Below are 20,481 nucleotides of genomic sequence, written 5' to 3' on the forward strand. Positions count from 1 at the left end.
AAGGACGGAAGGAAGGAAGGAAGGAAGGAAGGAAGGAAGGAAGGAAGGAAGGAAGGAAGGAAGGAAGGAAGGAAGGTAGGTAGACAAGCTTATCATGTATACCTTGATAAAATGGGTAAAACTGAGTGATTCATAGGCACAGTGCTTGAGTACCTAAGCGCTACTAGGTTACTGAATGAGAAAACTAATTCATGTTAACAGGAACATCTATTACATGGAAATTCAAGACTATATATAATGCTTGCTATTTTTTTTTTTTTAAACGCTGGTCCTGGGGCTTGAGCTTGGTAGGGCCTGGGTGCTGTCCTTAAGCTTTTTTGCTCAAAGCTAGTACTCTACCATTTTGAGCTGTAGCTCTACTTCCAGCTTTTGGTGGTTAATTGGAGATAAGAGTCTCATTGAATTTCCTGCTCAGGCTCATTTCAACCACAATCCTCAGAGCTCAGGCCTCCTGAGTTACTAAGATTATAGACACAGCCACCAGTGCCCAGAGCTACTATTTTATAAACAAGAATATCCTTTTATCTTAAACTTATTTTTCTCTAACCTTCAGAGTGATCATATAAGGATAATTAAATGTGAAGATCAAGCTCTTACACTTTCCCCAAAGAATGATGTCTGATAGTAGCATCTTGTTCAGTTGGGTTTCCCTTGAGCTACCATGTCAACTGGCAGATGCACTGCCAGTCACACCACTACTGAGAGGCCCACCAAGGCCTTGAAAACCACCACCACCACTCCATCATCACCGTGAGCTCTACCAATGCCTATAAAAGCCATTGCCATGGTTTTGTCTTCTACAATGAGTTCCAAATTGTTCTCAGAAAAAAAAAAAAACTGAGCTTTATTCACAGGGATTGGTCTGCCCAGGCCAGCTTTGTACCCCGATCCTCAGATCTCAGCATCCTGAGTGGGTAGGCTAACAGGTGTGAGCCACCAGCGCCTAGCTCCATGAGACTCCATGAGACTCCATGAGACTCTCCAGTAAGTTACTCAGAAAAATCCCAAAGTGACACTGTGGCTCAAGTGGTAAAGTGCTAGCCTTGAGCACAAAGGTACAGTGCCCAGGACCTGAGGTCAAGCCCCACAATGGACAAAAAAAAAAAAAGAATACTTAGACTGGCATGGTGGTTGCACACCTGTAATACCAGCACTTGGGAGGCTGAAGGCAGGAGAATCATGAGTAAAAGGCCAACCTGACACAGAAATGGAGGGACAAAGGGTAAACAAATGTAGCAATTATACACCGGACATCATGTTGAAAATAAACTATAGAACCTATGGGTAAGGAAGGGTAAGGAAAAAAGAGAGCAATAGAAAAAGTGACACTCTCCAAAAAGAAATATATTCTTTACCTGACTTATTTGTAATTGTAACCTCTCTGTATATCACCTTTGTAATAACTATAATTGTTTTTTAAAAAGCCAGCCAGAGTTATAGAGTATGACTGTCTCAAAACCGACAATTCAACAAACCATCAATAGTTGTCAGTTCAAAATAATATATATGAAAACACATTAATACCCTAGAATCAGGCTCTTCTAAAAGCAGTGACTTTTCTTTTCTTTTTTTTTTTTTTTTTTGGGTCCGGTCGTGGGGAATGAACTCTGGGCCTGGGCACTGTCCCTCAGCTCTTCAGCTCAAGGCTAGCGCTCTACCACTTGAGCCACAGCGCCACCTCCGGCTTTTTTCTTATGTGGTACTGAGGAACTGAACCCAGGGCCTCAGGCATGCAAGGCAAGCGCTCTACCACTGAGCCAACTTCCCAGCCCAAGCAGTGACATTTCTTTTTTTTAAGACCATCATTTTCATTTTACTTTAAAAAATTATTCTTGTAGAATGTTTTGCAACTCTCAGTAGCTCTTCCTTAAAGCAGGCTTTCAGTATCATTTCCTTTGTACATGGTGTAGACACAAAGTATTATGTGGTCACTCCAATCCAACTGGCTTTTTTTTTTTCTTTTGGTGCTGGTACTGAGGCTTGGAATCAGAGCTCTTGTTCAAGGCTAGCGCTTTATTACTTGAGCCACCCACATCTTTACTTCCATTTTTTTGGTGTTTAATTGGAAATGAGAGTCTCACAGACTTTTCTGCCCAGGATAGCTTCAAACCTTGATCTTAGATCTCAGTTCCTGTAGCTAGGATTATGGGTATGAGCCACCAACGCTTCCTTTACACCATCTTCACTGTATCGCTTCCCATCAGCAATGTAAGATTTCTTACAAAAATGAAGTTAATATCCACCTACGCATATATATGTCTAAAACAGCAGTGTAACTGATGAGGGATGAGCTACTCCCTGAGTAAGTGAAGGGAGACAAGTAACTTCACCAACACAACAACCCCAGCCAGTAGTCATGCTGTAAAGAATCCACCTTGTTATTTCCCACTCTCACCAACAATTTCTGACCCTACACATCATCACCTCCCCATCCTCTATCAACCCCATGCCAGAAAGAAAAAGTATACGCACCTTAAAATCTGTATTATTGATATATTCAAATACCAAAGCTGGTGTCTTTGACTGCAAGAGAGAACAGTAATGCTTTTTAGGGACTCAGATAGTGATAAATGGAATCTGCTTTTGCTCCAATGGTCCATTCCTAAATCCTACTTAGATGAAAAAGGAATTCACTCATCAGAGACAACTTACTAAAAAAAGTATTTTTTTCATCAGGTCTGGAATTTGCTTCAAAACAACCAGGATGACTCGTGGGCAACTCTCCGCAGGACTCTGAGTAGGATATGAAAAGACACTTGCACATGCACACTCATGTGCACTGCAGATTATTCACAGTAGCCAAGCCTTGGAAAGAGCCCAGATGCCTCACAACTAATGAAGGGATCAAGAAAATGTGGTACTTAAAAACAACAGAATAGTCATAAAGAAGAATAAAATGAAGTCATCTGCAGGGAAATAGATGGGTCTGGAGACCATCACATTAAGAGAAGTAAACTAGGCTCAGAACAAGTTTCCCTCCTTCATGGATGTTAGCCCTAAAATATAAACATGTTTATAAACACACACCAGATTACGTATTTGTGTATGGATACATATACATGATCAATCTGACAGTATTCATGTGTAAGACATCATGATGAAACCCTTTTGAACAATATGCACTTCAGCAAAAAAGAACACTAGGAAGTTGACAATATGTCTTGTTTGGGGTGGAAGTACTGGGAGGTAGGGGAGGGAGGGCAGACAATTGGAGAAAAAAAGGGAGGGCAAATAAAACCAAAATGCTTTATATACATATGTCAAAATGGAACAAGAAAACCTGATACAACTGGTTTGGGAAGAGGAGAGTGATGGATGGGGTGACTTTTACCAAAATGTATTATGTACATAAAGGGCCATGTTAAATGAAAGGCCCTTCTGCAACTAATTGGTGCTAATAATGAAAAACCAACTAGGGTGGAAGTGAGGTAAGTGCATAGGACTAAAACCGCTAGTCACAAGCTGATCAACCACTAAAGTTGGGTGTTGTGTATTCCATGTTGTTCAATATTCTTCACTCCATCATTCATATTACTCACTTTACTTCTGAAAATGGCTGACATTTTTCATAATTAAGTTTTAAAAAGGAAGTTCCTCACTTAGAAGCTGATACAAGAGGATCGACAGTTCAAAGCCAGTCTAGGCCACAGAGGAAGACTATTTTAAAACAAAAACCAATAAATACACATACACTCAACAAAAGAAAAAAAAACAGAAAACAAAAAAACAAAAAAACACCCCCCCACAGATATTAGCTGGGCACGGGTGGCTCCCACCTGTAACCCTAGCTATTCAAGCTGAGATCTGAGGATCGTGGTTCAAAGTCAGCCAGCCCAGGCAAGAAAGTCTATGAGATGATTTCCACCAGAAAACCGAAAGTAGTACTCTAAGTGGTAGAGTGGTAGCCTTGAACAAAAAAGCTCAGGAACAGCATCCCCAGGCCCTGAGTTCAAGCCCCATAACCAAACAACAATAATAACAAAAACAAACAAAAAAAAAAACACAAAAATTTCTTCTGAAAAATCTCTATTTTCTTTTTAAATGTTACATCACACTTTTTGGCATGCTTGCTCAGCTGGTTCTTTATCTTTTGAACTATGCCTTTAGCTAGTACAGCTTTTTACTTATTTAATTGAAAGTAAGACTCTCTTGGATTTTTCTATGAGGCTGGCTTTGAACCTTAATCCTCTAAACTTAGATTTCTGAATAGCTAGGATTACAATTAATCCAAAAAAAAGAAAGGCTGGAGGCATGGCTCAAGTAGTAGAATATCAGCTGTGAGCAAGCAAGCAAGCTGAGTAAGCACAAGGCCCTGAATTCAAGCTCTGGTACCAGCAAAACAAAACAAAATAACAACAGCAGCAAAAACCTGGTTAAATTATTCTTAAGGGAGAGAAAACTTAGGGACCCACCTACAATAGCTAAAGTATAAGCATTTTAGGCCTATTTTAGTTGTACAAGGGAATGTGTTCTGGGAATGAAGAGGGTGGAAACAAATTCTATAGACACACATATGAAGACATCCTAGTGAAATCCACCAAGCAGTGTTTGTGAAAAAGGGGGGCGGGGTGGTGGTTAAGTGAACTTAACAGAGAGGGTGAATTGTCCATAGCACTCTGTGTACCTCTATGGAATTATACCAATGAAATTCCCTGTACTATTTATGCTAGTAAGAAAGAAACGTTCTGGTAGTATCTACAGACAATGTGAGCCCTCATGTTGGATGTAGAACTAAAAAGCAGCCTAAGAAACAGCAAAGGTTCCCAAGAGTTGGTGGGCTGTGAGCCCTCAGCTCCAAATGCTAGGTGTAAACTCTCAAAAATGGTTGGCATAAGCAAGAATTTGGAGGAAGTGACACAGTAAACATTTGTGGACTGAATAAAAGTAACGAAGCACCAGAGCTGTGACAGGGTTTCCAAACTATTCAGCATTACCACGTGCCATTCTGTGTGGTCTGCGCACTGACCATCCTGGCCCCCCAACCCACTAGCACCCGCAGCCAGGTACCTACCACAGGGTCTTTCACAGTGTCGATCAGCTTAATGATATTTGTTCCACCACGAAGGTTCTCCAGAATCTTAACCTCTCGTTTTATCTTCTTTTTCTTCACTGGCTTAAATATACAAGAGTAATCAGAAGTGAGACTCCCTTTCAAGTCACAATAATAAATACACTTTAAACAATGTAAACCAATCATGTGCATGGTACAGCATACTTACAGAAAAACGGGGACAAAATGGGGGTGTCTATAAAAACCTTTAACTGTAAGTTAAATAATTTAAAGACTCCTACAGTGTGTATAACAAGATTTTTAAGTAGTTACATCGAGAATACTTAAAATTTTTGAAAACATATGTCATACTTTAAAAATAAAATCTTACTTACTAGATACCTGCCAAATACAAAGCATTATAGCTCTGAACAGCTGTGTACCATGGGCTCACAAATGGAAAAACTGAAAACAAAATGGCAAGACACCTGCTCTTCCAATGAGTTACATGTAATTTGTCTTCTAGAAGTGAGGACTGGTTCACTGACATCAAGTTACACACTTGTTTCCCAGCTGCTGGCTCTCATTTCCTGCCACCACTCCCACTTCCTTACTATCCAGAATCTGAAATTAGCAGAGCCAGTGATGTTTCCCAACAGACCCTATTCCTAAAGATGTGGAATTAAAAAAGGAAAAACTCATCTGATAACAGCAGTGATTAAAAACCTCTGCTATTTATCCATCTGCTAGAGAGAAAAATTAGACTTTAATCAGGGCTGGGAGTGGTGGTACATACCTGTAATCTTAGCACTGAGGCAGGAAGATGGAAAGTTAAGAAGCCAGTCTAGTCTACATTTTGAAGACTCTGTCTCAAAAACCAATCAACCAACTACCTTTTATTACAACCATTTTGTGTCCTAAATAGGCTAAAGAACTTGAATAAAAGTAGTTGAGTCAGGTACTGGCTGTAATCCTAGATACTCAGTCGGCTGAGATCTAAGGATTTAGGTTTGAAGCTAGCCTGGGCACAAAGTCTGTGAAATTCTTATCTCCAATTAACCACCAAAAAAGGTGCAAGTGGAGATGTGACACAGTGGTAAAGCGCTAATCTTGAGCATGAAAGCTCAGGGACAGAATCCAGGCTCTGAATTCAAGCCCCGAGATTAGCAACCCCACAAAAAAAGTAGTTTTGAAAAAATAAATTATAATCAAATATACTTTGAAAGGCATGAAAACATAGAGGGGTGTCTGGCACATGGCAAGCATTCAGTATGTTAGCTCTATTGATTTCAATTTTTTACCTAATAAGTCATATTTAATCCTCACAAAACCTCTATGCACTAGTCAACAGAGTGGAGCTATTTGCCCAAGGTCATAGCTAACGGTAGAATGGGTGTGCTTTGTTCCCAGGTATGGCTTAGGGGACAGGAGACCTGTTTGCTATGGCATCATAAGTGGATGGGGAACACACCATATATGTGCCAGAGAAAGCATCATCTTTTGTTGGTTACTGAGTTACAGTAAGTTATAAGACAGGAAAAGAACTGAAACAGGGCACCTGCATCATCTCTAGCATGGGGCTCAAGTGAGGGCTGCAGCCTGGCTGTGCACTTGCACACAACTATATCTATCATTCTTTCTTGGGTTCCTAGTAGGGAGATATGGCTGCTGTGTCTTGCTTCCATTTCCAACTAGGAATCTTAACCAAAACATAGCCAGTGAAAGAATCTACTATTTAGTGAGTAGTACTATATAAATAGCCTGATAGCTTCAAAAAGGTCAGTCATGAAATATATGAGCAACTCTTCCAGATTTACAAGGTATAAACCACTGAAGGTAACACATGACCTCAAACTTTCTTTCGCAATACAGAACATTATATGGATAAATGGCAAGTGTCAATGAAGCCTACAGCACTAATTCTGCATACAACCCTTGGGGTTATGTAAAAAAATTAGCCTTTTTTTTTAAACCAAAACACACAATATGAAATCCATAAGGATGGTGGCAATTTACTCAAGTGCCTCAGAAAAAGATATATAAATATACTGTACATAGTCCCATATATGTAAGTATGTAGAAAAAAATACTTACATGAGAGAAAGAATAAAGAACAAAGCAAATGTTAATATGTAAGGAATCTGGGGGGAAGATGCACAAGAATTCTTGCAACTTTCCTTTCGGTCTGAAATTATGTCAAGAAGTTACAGAACAGAGCTGGGAAGGGAGCAACTCAAGTGGCAGATCAATTACTTGCCTAGCAAGTGTAAGGCCCCCCAAGCACTGCCAAATATATACATATATTTTTTTGGGGGGGCGGGGTGCTGTCGGTCATGGGCCTTGAACTCAGGGCCTAGACACTATCCCTAAACTCTTTTGCTCAAGACTAGCACTCTACCACTTTGAGCCACAGTGCCACTTTTGGTTTTCTGGTGGTAAACTGGAGGTTACAGTCTCATGGACTTTCCTGTCTTGGCTGGCTTTGAACTGTGATCCTCACATCTCAGCCTCCTGAGTAACTAGGATTACAAGCATGAGCCACTGTGCTGGGATCCAAAAATATTTTTAAAATATTTTAATGACAAAGAAAGGCTGGCTATCATGTATGTATAAACTCAGCCAATGCTACCAGTATTCTACCTTCTTCTTCCTCCTTGTTTTTTTTTTTTTTGTTAACACTGGAGTCAGAACTCAGGGCCTTGGACTTCCTAAGGAGAGGCTCTACCACTAACTCACACTCAACTTTTTTGCTTTATTTCTCAGATGAGGTCTTTCTTGAGTTTTTGCCTGGGGTTTTCCTGAGACCATTATCCTTCTACCTATGCCTCCTGTGTAGTTGAGCCTACAGACGTATACCTGTAAACATCTGACTTAATTGTTAAGACAGGAGGGTGGGGCTCCCTTACAATTTCCCCTTGAGCTGGGCTTAAACATTCATTCTCCCCATCTCCACCTCCCAGATAGCTGGGATTACAGGTTCAAGCCACTGTGTCCAGCCTTAATTCCTTTAATATAAGAGCCTGGAATTGTCATCCACTACTAAAGCAACTCCAGATCTGTGGCAGAGAAACAGAGGGGGAAAGCCTGCATTCAGAAGCCTGTGTACACTGAGACTCCTTTGTACCTACACTGCCCTAACTACTCACAGAGAGCTGAGCCACTGAGCAAGCTGCTTTCACAACACTACCACTTTGTCATGACTTATGTGGCTTTCCATTGGTCAGCAACAGGTTAAGAAAGGCATATGCCTCCTGACGATGCAGGGAAGACTGAGCTAGCTTTCAATGAGTTCAAGAGAACTTAGAAATGGAAGCAAATTCTGCTGCCCAGTTGCTGCTTGCCCAACAACTACCTAAACCAGAAAGGACAAATTTTTTTTTTTCTTTTTGAGACAGAGTCTCACTATGTAACCAAGGCTGACCTCAAGCTCACAATTCTCCTTCCTTGAGTGCTGGAATTACTGTGTATAACCCCATACCTGACTGGTAGGGCAATTCTGACAGGCAGTCTGTTAGTAACCAGAGTCCTCAGATGCTGACAGAAGAAGAGGCGGTTAAAAAAAGGGAAAGTAGCTGGACCTGGTGGTTCACACCTACAATCCTAGCCATTGAAGAGGCAGAGAACAATACGATTATTTTTCAGGGCCAGTCCAGGTTAAAAGGAGAATCTATCTTAACCAATAAAAAGGTAGGTATAGCTGGAGGTTGGGTGGCTCATGCTTGTAATCCTAGCTACTTAGGAGGCTAAGACCTGAGGACTGAGGTTCAAAGACAACCTGGGCAAGAAAGTAATAGTCTTATCTTCAATTAAGCATCTCCCCTCCCGCCCCCCAAAAAAGCTAGAAGTGGGGCTGTGGCTACTCAAGTTGTAGTGCACTAGCCTTGAGCAAAGAAAACTCAGGGACAGCACTCTGACCCTAAATTCAAGGCCCAGGACTGACACGTGCACACACAACACACCAAGGGGGATATAGCCAAGTGGAAAGCCTAAATAGAAGGATTATGGGCCAGGCTGGACTGGACAAAAAGCAAGACCCTATTGAAAAATAGCAAAAGCAAACAGAGCTGGAAGTGTGGCTCTCCCAACAAATGCTAAGTCTAGTTCCACTATCACTTGAAATCCTAGCTACTCAAGAGGTTTGAAATCAGCCTGGGCAGGAAAGTCCATAAGAACCTTATTTCCAATTGATCAGTAAAAAGCCAGAAGTGGAGCTGTAGCTCAAATGGTAGAGCCCCAGCCTTGAGTAAAAAAGCTAAGGGACAGCACCCAAACCCAGAGTTCAAGCCCCAATACTAGCACACACAAAAAATAAATTAAATAAATAAAGCAACAATGGCACCATTATGGTATGAATTTCACCCCCCAAAATGAATATCATAACCCACATTGTGATAGGGACCAAATGATGAGCCAGGAAGACAGCGCAGCCTAGATGATGGTGCCTTCTCTCCCCTTCAGTGCCTCAAAGCCCACTGCATTTGACCTGAAGAGAAATATTATCTGAGCATGTTATTCATAGCAACAGTCCTCCACTTATACTACCAATTCCCAAGGAAAAAGGGTGATCGTTTATCTTCAGGACTAAAATTTACTTGAAAAGACAAAGTGCAAAACCAAAGTGACAATGAAATACCATCTCACATCTATTAGGATGGCTACTATATATATATATATACATATATGTATATATATATGTATATGTATACACACACACACACACATATATATACATACACTTATTTAAAAAAACAAAATATTGAATGTTATTTTATTGCTGCTGGGAATGTAAACTGGTATAGGCACTGTACAAAGTCCTTCAAAAAAAAAAAAGATTTAAAAATAGGGCTGGGAATCTTACTTAGTGGCAGAGTGCTCACCTAGCATGCATGAAGCCCTGGGTTCAATTTTTCAGTACTACATACACAGAAAAGGCCGGAAGTGGTGCTGGTGGCTTAAGTGGTAGAGTGCTAGCTTTAAACAAAAAAAGCTCAAGGACAGTCCCCTGGCCCTGAGTTCAAGCTCCAGGATTGGCAAAAAAAAAAAAAATTAAATTAAATTACATTAAAAATTTGGGCTGGGAAGGTGGCTCAGAGGTAGAGTGCTTGCCTTGCATGCATGAGGCCCTGAGTTTGATTCCTCAGCACCACTTAAGCAAAAAAAAAAAAATTAAAAATAGCTAGATATCGGGCTGGGAAGGTGGCTCAGTGGTAGAGCACTTGCCTTGCATGTCTGAGGCCCTAGGTTCGATTCCTCAGCACCACATAAGCAAAAAGAAAAAAGCCAGAAGTGGCACTGTGGCTCAAGTGGTAGAGTGCTAGCCTTGAGGTGAAGAGCTGAGGGACAGTGCCCAGGCCCAGAGTTCAGGCCCCACAAGTGGACGCCCCCCCCAAAAAAAGCTGGATGTGTTGGCACATTCTTTTAATTTCAGCACTACAGGGGCTGAGGCAGGAGAATCACTGAGTTCAAGGCCAGGCTGGCTAACTAGAAGCCACCTCAAGAAAAAAAAACAAACCAGAATTCCCTTATGATCCAGCCATTCCACTTCTCAATATATACCCAAAATAAGTGAGGCGGTTTGATACATAGGTATATAAATACACCCATGTGTGAAGCAGCACAGTTCACAATAACAAAAATGTGGGAACAACCCAAATGGTCATTGATAGATGAAAAAAGTGTGGGCATGTACGCATAAATTACGTAGTCTTAAAAAGGAAGAAATTCATCTGGACATATCACACAACATGGATGCCCTTGTGGACATGATACTAAATGCAGTCAGTCACAAAAAAACAAGTGCTTTATAATTCCATACATATAAAGTACTTAGGATGATCAAAACCTTAATGGTGTTTGCCTGGAGCTGGGAGAGAAAAGATTGGGGAGTTATCGCTCAATGAATACAGTTTCCGTTTTACAAGATGGTAAAAATTATGCAGGTGTATAGCGGTAATGGTTGTTTAACATTATACTTACATTTGCTGCCACTAAACTGCACGCTTAAAAATGGTTAAGTTCTGTATTACATGAATTAGACCATAACAAAAGTTTGAGACGAAGCCCAAACCAGAGCTGTGAATATCACAGTTGTTTCTACTATGGCTCTGTTTAGTTCACTGATCCATCCCTACAACTGTTATTACAGACACGGTATACTGCCCTCTTGGTACCTCACACTGTCTCAAGCACATCAAATACTCCCTGATGAGTACCACTAACACAGTTAGTGGATACTGAGGCACAGAGGATTTACTAACTGTCCAATGTCATAGGCGTCCTAAGAAGTGGACCTGACATATGAATGAATTCATTTATTTCCTCCACACCACTCTCAGCAAAAAAAAAAACACTGAACATCTATTGGCTGCCTGCCTATCCATCTATACTTCACATGTTCTTCCCATTTTGCAGATGAAAAAACAAGTCAAAGAAGCTAGTTCTAGAACTCAAGTGTTCTGTTCTCCTTTCACAGCAAGGCCTATGCTATATGACTCTAGTACAGTGTGGCAGACCTAGAAGTTAAGCATGAAAACCATCCAAGCCCTGCTGCACAGGAGAATGGGTGCTGTGTCAAGACATCTTCACACATGGTTTACTCTCTAACCAACTCTGATCAATTACATAAAGGGTAAGACTGTAAAACCCCCAAATTGGGCAAGTGATCTGGATGAAACTTGAAAGAATAATAGGGGTTAGAAAGTGCACAAGCTTGCTGAAGCTTCTATCATGTTTCCCTACTCTGCAAACAGGCAAAGTACTAAGCAGAGAAGCCTGCCTCAGTCTTTCTAGGTTTGTGACTAGCCCACACTTCAACCAGCCTATGCACCAGTCAAATACTGCCTTCCAGAAGAGTAACTTCAAAAATCATTAGGAAGTTCTTTTATTTGACTTCTAGTGACTAGTCTTCAATCCTTTCAGTACATCAAGAAGTCAGAAATCCAATAAATACCCAAATCATTGTTCCTTACAGCTTCCAAGCCTCCATGGCAGGTGTGGAGTTCCACACACAGGCCCTGCACCCACCACATAAACCTGAGCAGCTCTCTGCCTTTCTCTGGGTCCTACTCTACCTGCCCAAGTAGCTTGGGAGTCTAGTGGTTTCTGAGCTCCCCAACCTGGTGTGATTCTGCTGGACTCAGGTTAAGTGTACTCTCTGTGATGGCAAAGCCTCAGCATTAGAACCAGCACTGCCTAGTTCACACACTTCTGGCACTGATATTACCAATACTTTTTGTTTCCTCCAAATGGTATTTTACTTATACTTCAAAACTACTTTTGCACTCAACTGCAAAGGTTCAGTATGATTATTCTTCATATTGAATGTGGCCCCTGCATGTTTATTCCAGAATTGGTGAAATGTTCAAAAATACACTCTTCTTTTTGGTGCTGGAAATTATACAGGGCCTCATGCATGCCAGACAAGCATTCTACCACTGAACTACATTCTAATTACCAAAAAAGCAAATCTTTTCATTTTCCCCCATTGTATACATACTATGACTTTAGTACTACTTTAACTACTACAGTATCATGAAACATTTATGAAGCCTAGTGATCATAAAAAGGGCAGGGATCCCAGTACCAAAAGAAGAAAGACAAAAAATACAGTTAAAAAAAATATATAAACTGCCACTATTGTGTTGTTTTAGGAAGATGTTTTAGTACATGTTCCTAAATGAAAGGTTAACAACAACAACAACAAAAAATCTATCTGTAGAGAAAGTAGAAATACAGGAGAAAGCATTCTATCAACATGGAGAAAATATCCTTTTGATAACACAGAAAGCCTACCAGCTTACCAGGAAGTAACTAACAAGGATCTGTAATCACCACAAAGCCTCCTTCACCTAAGGTCTCATGGTTGTTAGGCAAGTGCTCTACCACTGAGCTAAATCCTTAATCTCAACAATTTTAAGAAATTTTAAGAAATCTACAAATACACTAAACATGCTTACAAAGCAAATTTTAATACCACCATTCTTTGTTTTAAGTGCAAGAGTTAATCCCTGGGGAATTGGAGGTAGCCAGGCTCTTTATAAAATGGGCCAAAACAGCCAGCAACCCTGATTTTTGTGCGCACCTTTCTAAGATGTGCTACAATGGAACTGAGTTTCCAGATTTAAGAGCAAACTTTTGACACTAAAGTAGCTTTCAGCCCTGTCATATAAACTGGTGCCATTTCTTTCTCTTCTTTTTCTGTTCTCAAAATAATTTGTAAAAAGAGAAAAGGAAGTACTTTTTCCACTGATTGGGAAGTTTTCTTTCTAGACTTTAGCTCAGTATATCATTGATAAGACATGAAGAATTTCCTCACCAGTTTCAAATTCATAAAACCTCTTAAAAGCCCCAATATACTTCAATCAATAAAATACTTAGAAATGTTAGAAGCAAATTAAATGGAACAGACGTCCTCTGTGGGTCACTTAGCATCCAGCCACCCTCATAAATTGGAAAAGACTGACATGAGATATTACGGACTGAGGAAGAGGGGAGCCCAGTCCGTCCTCGGGAATGCCAGTCTGGCTCAGTCTCTCTGTGCACATGGATACACCAAGTTCCTTCCTGCAGCGGCAACACTGTAGGCTTATATGACAAGGAAGCCTTGTCTAGAATCCTCCAAACTAAGCAGTTGGTACTGTTATGGACTCAGTTTTCTATAACCAAGACCACTGAAGTCTATTAGTCTTAATATGCAACTTATCTGCATAAAGCTTAACTTTATATAAAGTTATGAGAGATGTTTTTCAATCCATTTTAGCAACAAAACCACAATAGTTTCTTCCCCAATCCTAACAGAAATGTAATCTGGATGGAAATGCCACAGGACTCTGAAAAATACAAAGAAGTATAATTTTTTTAACCTGCCTTATGTAACTGTAACCCCTCTGTATATCACTCTTATAATAAAAATAACAAAAAATGTTTACTTAAAAAAAGTGAAGAAACCATGTCAAAAAGGAAGATGAAGTACCTTACTGACCAGAGATACTCAAAGGGTCCAAGTCTCACACCAGAACATTGGAATTTATTCTGTGCTCCACACTAAACCACTATAATCTGTGCTAAAGAGAGCAGTAAAGAAATGGAAAGAGCTCTGCCTAAGAGTCATTTCACATAATGGTGTCAGGGAAGTTTCTTTGTGCCCCGGTGTCCTCCCATTTGTGAAAATAACTTGCAGCTGTTCTATACTGGGCATCTTAAACATCTGCTGTAGCTCTAGAACAGAGGGAAAACTATCCAGCAACTAACCCTAGGAAGTTCTTTACAAGGGATGCTCTCCTAAACAAGCTCACTGGTACTCATACATACGCCTCACTGCTGTTCTTTTTCCTTCTGGGGTAGAACAGGAGATTGTATTCAGAGTCTTATGCTTGCAAAGCAGGTACCCTTGAGCCACTCTTTTTACACTGGTTATTTTTGAGGTAGGGTCACACTTTATGCCCAGGCTGGTCTGGCTGTGCTCCTTCTACTTCTACTTCTCCAAGTTGCTAGAAAAATGCACATACAACTAAGCCCAGTCATTGAGTGAGGTGGAATCTACTCAATTTATATACTCAGACTGGCCTTGAACTAGGGTCCTTGATCTCTGCTTCCCAAGTAGCTAGGATTACAGGCTTGAGTCACTACATCTAGCCATTAATACTGTGCTAAAAAAAAAAGACATTGCAGGAAATTGTAGTTATTTTTAAAATGCTGCCTTTACACAAAATTTCAGACATTGTTTTGGAATTGCTTTACACTCAACAATTCATTCTTCTGAATGTACAAGCAGTAGAATGTGGATATTCCTAACTTCAATATATATTAAAAACATTTATACTTATGTACATGCAAGAATTGTTGGGCTTCCTCAGGGACTTCCCGGAGAGGAAACAACATTTCTTTAAAGTTTTTACTGATGCATGACTGATTTGTGTATGTGTGTTGGTAGTAGGGAGGAGGGGAGAGTAACTGCAATTTTTCTTGTCTTTTGTGATAGTTCTGGAACTTGAATGCAGGGCCTGGACACTGTCCTTGAGCTTTTTTTTTTTTTGCTCAAGAGTAGCACTCTAGGGCTGGGAAGGTGGCTCAGTGGTAGGTGCTTGCCTTGCATGCCTGAAACCCTGTGTTCGATTCCTCAGCACCACATAAGCAAAAAGAAAAAAGCCAGAAGTGGGCTGGGAAGGTGGCTCAGTGGTAGAGCACTTGCCTTGCATGCATGAGGCCCTGGGTTCGATTCCTCAGCACTACATAAGCAGAAAAAGAAAAAAGCCGGAAGTGGCACTGTGGCTCAAGTGATAGAGTGCTAGCCTTGAGCTGAAGAGCTGAGGGACAGTGCCCAGGCCTAGAGTTCAGGCCCCACGACTGGACCCCCCCCCCAAAAAAAGAAGAAAAATGCCAGAAGTAGCGCTGTGGCTCAAGTGGTAGAGTGCTAGCCTTGAGCTGAAGAGCTGAGGGACAGCGCCCAGGCCCAGAGTTCAGGCCCCACAACCAGACCCCCCACACCAAAAAAAAAAAAAAAGATTAGTACTCCTACCACTTGAGCCACAGCTCTACTTCCAGCTTTTGGTGCTTCTCTGGAGATGAGTCTCAAGAACTTTTCCGCCCAGTCTGGTTTAAGCTCTAAATCTCAGATCTCAGCTTCTTGAGTAGCTAGGATTACAAGTATGAGCCACTTGCAGGCTCACCAGGACTTGGCTTGGTACTGGTATTTTGAAGTCAAGGCCTTCTACTTGCTAGGCAGATAATCTATATTTGAGCCACGTCACCAGCCCTTTTTACTTTAATTTTTTATCATTTTTTTTTCCTCCCAAGTAGAGTCCCTTCCTGGGCACACCTAGATTCCAACCCGCCTACTTAAGCTTCCTATGTATCTTTGCCCAGACTGGTCCTATCCTCCCAATCTTTACCTCACAAGTAGCTGGGATTATAAACCTGAGCCACTATACCCAGCTTTATACTTTATATTAAAACAGCAAAAATAAATAAATAAAACCACTCTCAATTTGAAGCATTATAGGTACAATTCACATGGAAGAGGAGTCAAAGTCCGTATCTTCAAGTCAAGTTGTATCCTCACTTCTCAATTCATCCTCAGCCTCTTAGTCCCTAGACAGAACCTCATATCTCATTCCTACTGTCACCCTGCTCCTTTATCACCTGGCTAGCCCAGCCCTCAGTGATGGTATTGGCCATTTTTCTGAAAGTGGGTTTACAGAACATATAACCCTGACCCCCCTCATAGTAAAAAGGGACTCTCTACATAGCTATTTAATTGCACAGTCTTCTGCAGCACCTCTGTAAAAGAGCCACAGAGGAAAGTATATACGTGTAAGATTACATACATCGTACTTTAGTATTCCCAATCTTCCCACTAAATGACAGGTAAATGACTTGGCAATATGAGGACCTACCAGATTCTACAGGTTACCTTTCATACACTCTGTAAAACATGATTATACCTATATGCCTATTCAGTCAGTCACCTGAAGGAAAACAACTTGTTCATCATGTCCATGAAGATCATCTCTTTCTCAGAGATAACAAAAGGCCTATTATCAAACTCATACTGCTAAGGCTAACATTAAGACAGTTACATTCCAATTATTTTAGAAATCAGAAGCTTGTATGGCTCCAAAATTCACTTTTACTAATAAGAAACAGTGGCCTGTTGGGTACTGAGGGGTCATGTCTGTCATCCTAGTTATTCAGAGGGCTGATATCTGAGGATTGCGGTTCAAAGCCAACCCAAGCAGAAAGCTCATGAGACTCTTATCTCCAATTAATCACCAAAAGCCAAAAGTGGAGCTGTGGCTTAAGTGGTAGAGGGCCAGCATTTAGCAAAAAGGGGAGAGCACCTAGGCCCTGAGTTCAAGTCCTAGGACAGCACAAAGCTGAACAAACAAAAAATTGGCTCACTCACTTCTCCACACGGTTTCCTAGCACTAATGGCTCTCCATATCCATCCCACCTGAAACTATTGCCAGAGGAGGGAAAAAAACTGACTATACTTCCCTCCTCTTGGGCTTTAAGCTTATCTCTGCAGCCACTTCACTTTTCTACAACTAATTTTCTCCAATAGCTCAGAGCCTCAAAAGTAACAAATAGAATGCTCAAGGAGCCTTTGGACCGAAAGAATCTTCATGAAGAGCCTTTTCTTTCTTTTAAATACCTATTCATTCTGTCACAAGTGGAGATTTGGGGGATTTTGGTTTTGGGAGCCCATAATTTACACTTAAGAACAAAAATATTCGGAAACTATCTGGCTCAGGTTTGAAGCCAGTCTATGTATTTTCTCCAAAGATCAGAGGAAAATGGGAGCAGGGAGGAACATCTGGCATAAGATAGAAAAAAATCAGAGTGTGCACTGTTCATTCTGGAGGGCAGCTGGGCAGCTGACGGCCTTTAACCTGGGGGGGGAGGGGGAGGGGGATATTCATCCACTCACAGGACACTCACCTTGAGGATTTTCACAACCACTCTCTCATTGTTGGTGATGTTAATGGCCTCAAATACTTCACTATACTTTCCCCGACCAAGTTTTCGAACCAGTTGGTAATCATCTTGATTACTGTGAAAGGTAAGAGACATGCATCAGTGCCAGGATTGGGGATTAACCAAGCCCTATGCCCATTTAACACTGGAGCTCTGCAGCTTTCATAGTCACCCATGTTCAAGTGTCTCTTAGACATCGTGCCACAATCGGGCCGGAAACTGCTTTCCTTCACTCTACAGAGCTCCTTGCCTACCTGGATCCCTCCTAACTTGGGGAGAAGGGACAGGAGCGCCACCGTGAGAACTCATCTGGGGAAGCACGCTAGCATCTAGGTCCTGCTGGCCCAGGCAGGAGTGTCTCCAGTGCCCGCGTGGCTGCACCCGCACCTGTCTCCCGTCGCACACCCAGAAGGGAGGCTGTGGGCCACTTGGAGATCTCGGCGACTTTAAAAAATTTCCCTCCCACCCGGTCTCATGTCAGAAAACTAAAAAGGCCGAGAATTTTAATAGCTTCGGAGGACAGCTGTTGGCTTCCCCACCCCACCAGAAACCCCAAAGTTCTCGGGAGGGAGGGACGGAGAGAGAGAGGGAAGGAAGGGAAGGAAAAGAAGGGAAGAGGAAGGAAGGAAGGGGCTGCCCCCCCTTCGCCCGGACCCCCCACGTCTCCCCCAGGGGGGGAAGGCAGTGCAAAGCCGAGCTCTGGGGTGGGGGTAGGGAAGAGGAAGACGGAGCGACATGTGCGACAACTTGGGGCGGGGGGGGGGCTCCGCCTTCCCGGTCCCCCGGGCCCGGGGAACCCGAAGCCGCAGGCCGGCAGGAGGCGGGTCGCTGGGCCGAGTGCGGTTTGCGCCGGGGTGGTCGGCGGGGCCGGGGGTCGCGCGGGCTGGCGGGGGGTCGGGACGTGAGACTCATAGTCCCAGTACTCGCGGCTCCTCAGGCTGTTCACCTCGGCGTAGACCCGGGCCCGACTGCCCGCGGCCGGGCCGGGCATGGCGGGCGGGACCGGGGGGCGCCGCGGGGCGCCGAGGGCGGCGGCGACGGCGCGGCTGGGGGCGCGGGGCGGCGGGCGGAGGAGGAGGAGGACGAGCGCGGCGGCGGGCGGCCGCGCCAGGCCGGGCCCGCGGCGGGCGGGCGGGCGCACGGACGGACGGACCGACGGACGGGCGGGTGGACGAGCAAAGGGGGGCGCGGGGGGCGCCGGCCGAGCCGGCCCGGCCCTGCAGCGGCCGGCGGGGCGGCGGGGCTCGCGCTCCGCGGCGGCCTCCGCTCGGCTCGCGGCCCCCGGAGGCGGCGGCGACGGTGGCCACCGGCCGGGAAAGGGGCAGCGGCGGCGGCGGCGGCGAAGAAGAAGGAGGAGGAGGAGGAGGACGAAGAGGAGGAGGAGGAAGAGGCGGAGGGAACCCGGAAAAGGGGCCGCGCTCACCAGGAGCGGCCGCCGCCCAGCTCCGTGCCGCCCGGGCCCACAGCGCCCCCTGCAGTTCGGGGGGACCCAAGGCCTCAGGCCCGCCCGGCCCCAGCCTCAGACCCCCCAACGCCGGGTCCCCCGCGACCCCCCGACAAGCCCACCCACCCAGACCCTCAGTGCTCACCAGCCTTGCCTCCGCAGCCTAACCAGTACCACCGAGTTCCTCCCCATCCGCCTCATAGCCTGTCCCATTTCAGGATGTCCCCTCCCTCCCCAAGGTTCCCCTGGGGACCCTGCCCCGTCATCCCCGGACCCCTCAACCCCAGATTGCTCATTCTCCCTGAATCCAGAAACTTCCTTCCCCACGACACCCCCGCCCCCGAATTCTCTCCTGAGTGTCCTCTGGGGGGTCGAGTCTGGCCAGGTTGCCTCCCTGTGAGTTACTGTCTTTCCCTTTGTAACTAATAAGTAATGAGTCGGGAGATACTTTGAGACTGGAGATCCTGATTGAGGCGATGGGGATGGATGGCAGACAGAGGGTGTACCCCCAAAGTGGCCCCCAAAAGCTACTTGCCTTCCAGACCTGAACACTCTCCTCTCTGATCTTCTGGAGCGCTCTTCTTGTCTTTTTTTTTTTTTCTTTTTTCTCCCAGATCACAAACTTTATCAGCAGAACCTTTTCTCTCCCAGCCCAGGTGGCTCGGAGGCCAAATCCTCTTTCACGTTCTTTTCCCAACGGCCTTATACAGCCAAGAACAAAAGACTGTGGAGTCTGCTCCATCTGAGTTTCCATCCCAGCTCAGCAGCTTGCAAGCTGTATGAACTTGGACCAACAGCTCAACCTCTCTGTGCTTTAGATTTTAGGGCATAAAACTTGGAATGGCATCTGAATCACAAGAGGGTGTGGGTACTCGACTAAGATAAACCACAAGAAACATTCAGAACAGCCATCAATATTAAGATACTAAGTGCTCATGTAGTTATTGGATCCTTTCACTTTTCCCTCCTGGGAATCACTTTGTGCCCAAGCTGAGAAGCTTGCCAGAAAACACTTCCATTTGCCTATAACTGACTCTTACTTTCCTTTCCCTTTCCTCACATGAAAGTCACTTTGTGCACATTTGATACTTGACTTTGTTTCATTTTGGAGTTATTGGAGCTTGAACTCAGGACCTTATGCTTGCTTAGCAAGCACTCTAGCCCTCAACAGACCCCCCATCCTTTTTGTTTGTTACTTTTCAGATAAGGAGTGTCTTGTAATTTTCCCCCTGGCTAGCCTTGCCCTACAATCCCCCTACTTCGGCCTCCTGAGCAAAATAATAGATGCATGCCACCACATCTGGTGTATTGGTTGAGATGGGATCTTGATCACTTCCTTCCCCCACCAGGATGACTTTGAACTGAAATCTTTCTTTCTCTACTGCCCAAGTAACTGGGATTACAGATGTGAATCAAGGCAGGGCCTAGAGTTGACGTATTTCAGCATTCTATCCCCCGTCTTCCATAACACGGTTTGCTTCTTGGCTTTTCACTGTCTCCTCCCTAGTAAGAAAAGCATAAGAAAAAGACTTGATCTGGATATTCACCACTGATTCACCCACCAATTCTCACA

The 20,481-nt window shown here is 43.6% G+C and overlaps 1 protein-coding gene across 1 annotated transcript in view; it reads right to left on the reverse strand.

The window, feature by feature from the left end:
* The window catches only part of Csnk2a2 (casein kinase 2, alpha prime polypeptide), a 44,340-nt gene extending 25,885 nt beyond the window's left edge, over window positions 1–18,455 (reverse strand). The window contains exons 1-5 of the mRNA XM_013012925.1: window positions 18,357–18,455; window positions 17,599–17,602; window positions 17,429–17,541; window positions 5,012–5,113; window positions 2,473–2,523 (exon numbers count right to left, since the gene is read on the reverse strand). Of these exons, the coding sequence (XP_012868379.1) occupies window positions 2,473–2,523; window positions 5,012–5,113; window positions 17,429–17,541; window positions 17,599–17,602; window positions 18,357–18,455 (369 nt within the window). The remainder of the gene's footprint in view (window positions 1–2,472; window positions 2,524–5,011; window positions 5,114–17,428; window positions 17,542–17,598; window positions 17,603–18,356) is intronic.
* Between the last annotated feature and the right edge of the window lie 2,026 nt (window positions 18,456–20,481).

This window comes from Dipodomys ordii, unplaced genomic scaffold, assembly GCF_000151885.1.
Source record: "Dipodomys ordii isolate 6190 unplaced genomic scaffold, Dord_2.0 Scaffold18, whole genome shotgun sequence".
Classification (NCBI taxonomy): Eukaryota; Metazoa; Chordata; class Mammalia; order Rodentia; family Heteromyidae; genus Dipodomys; species Dipodomys ordii.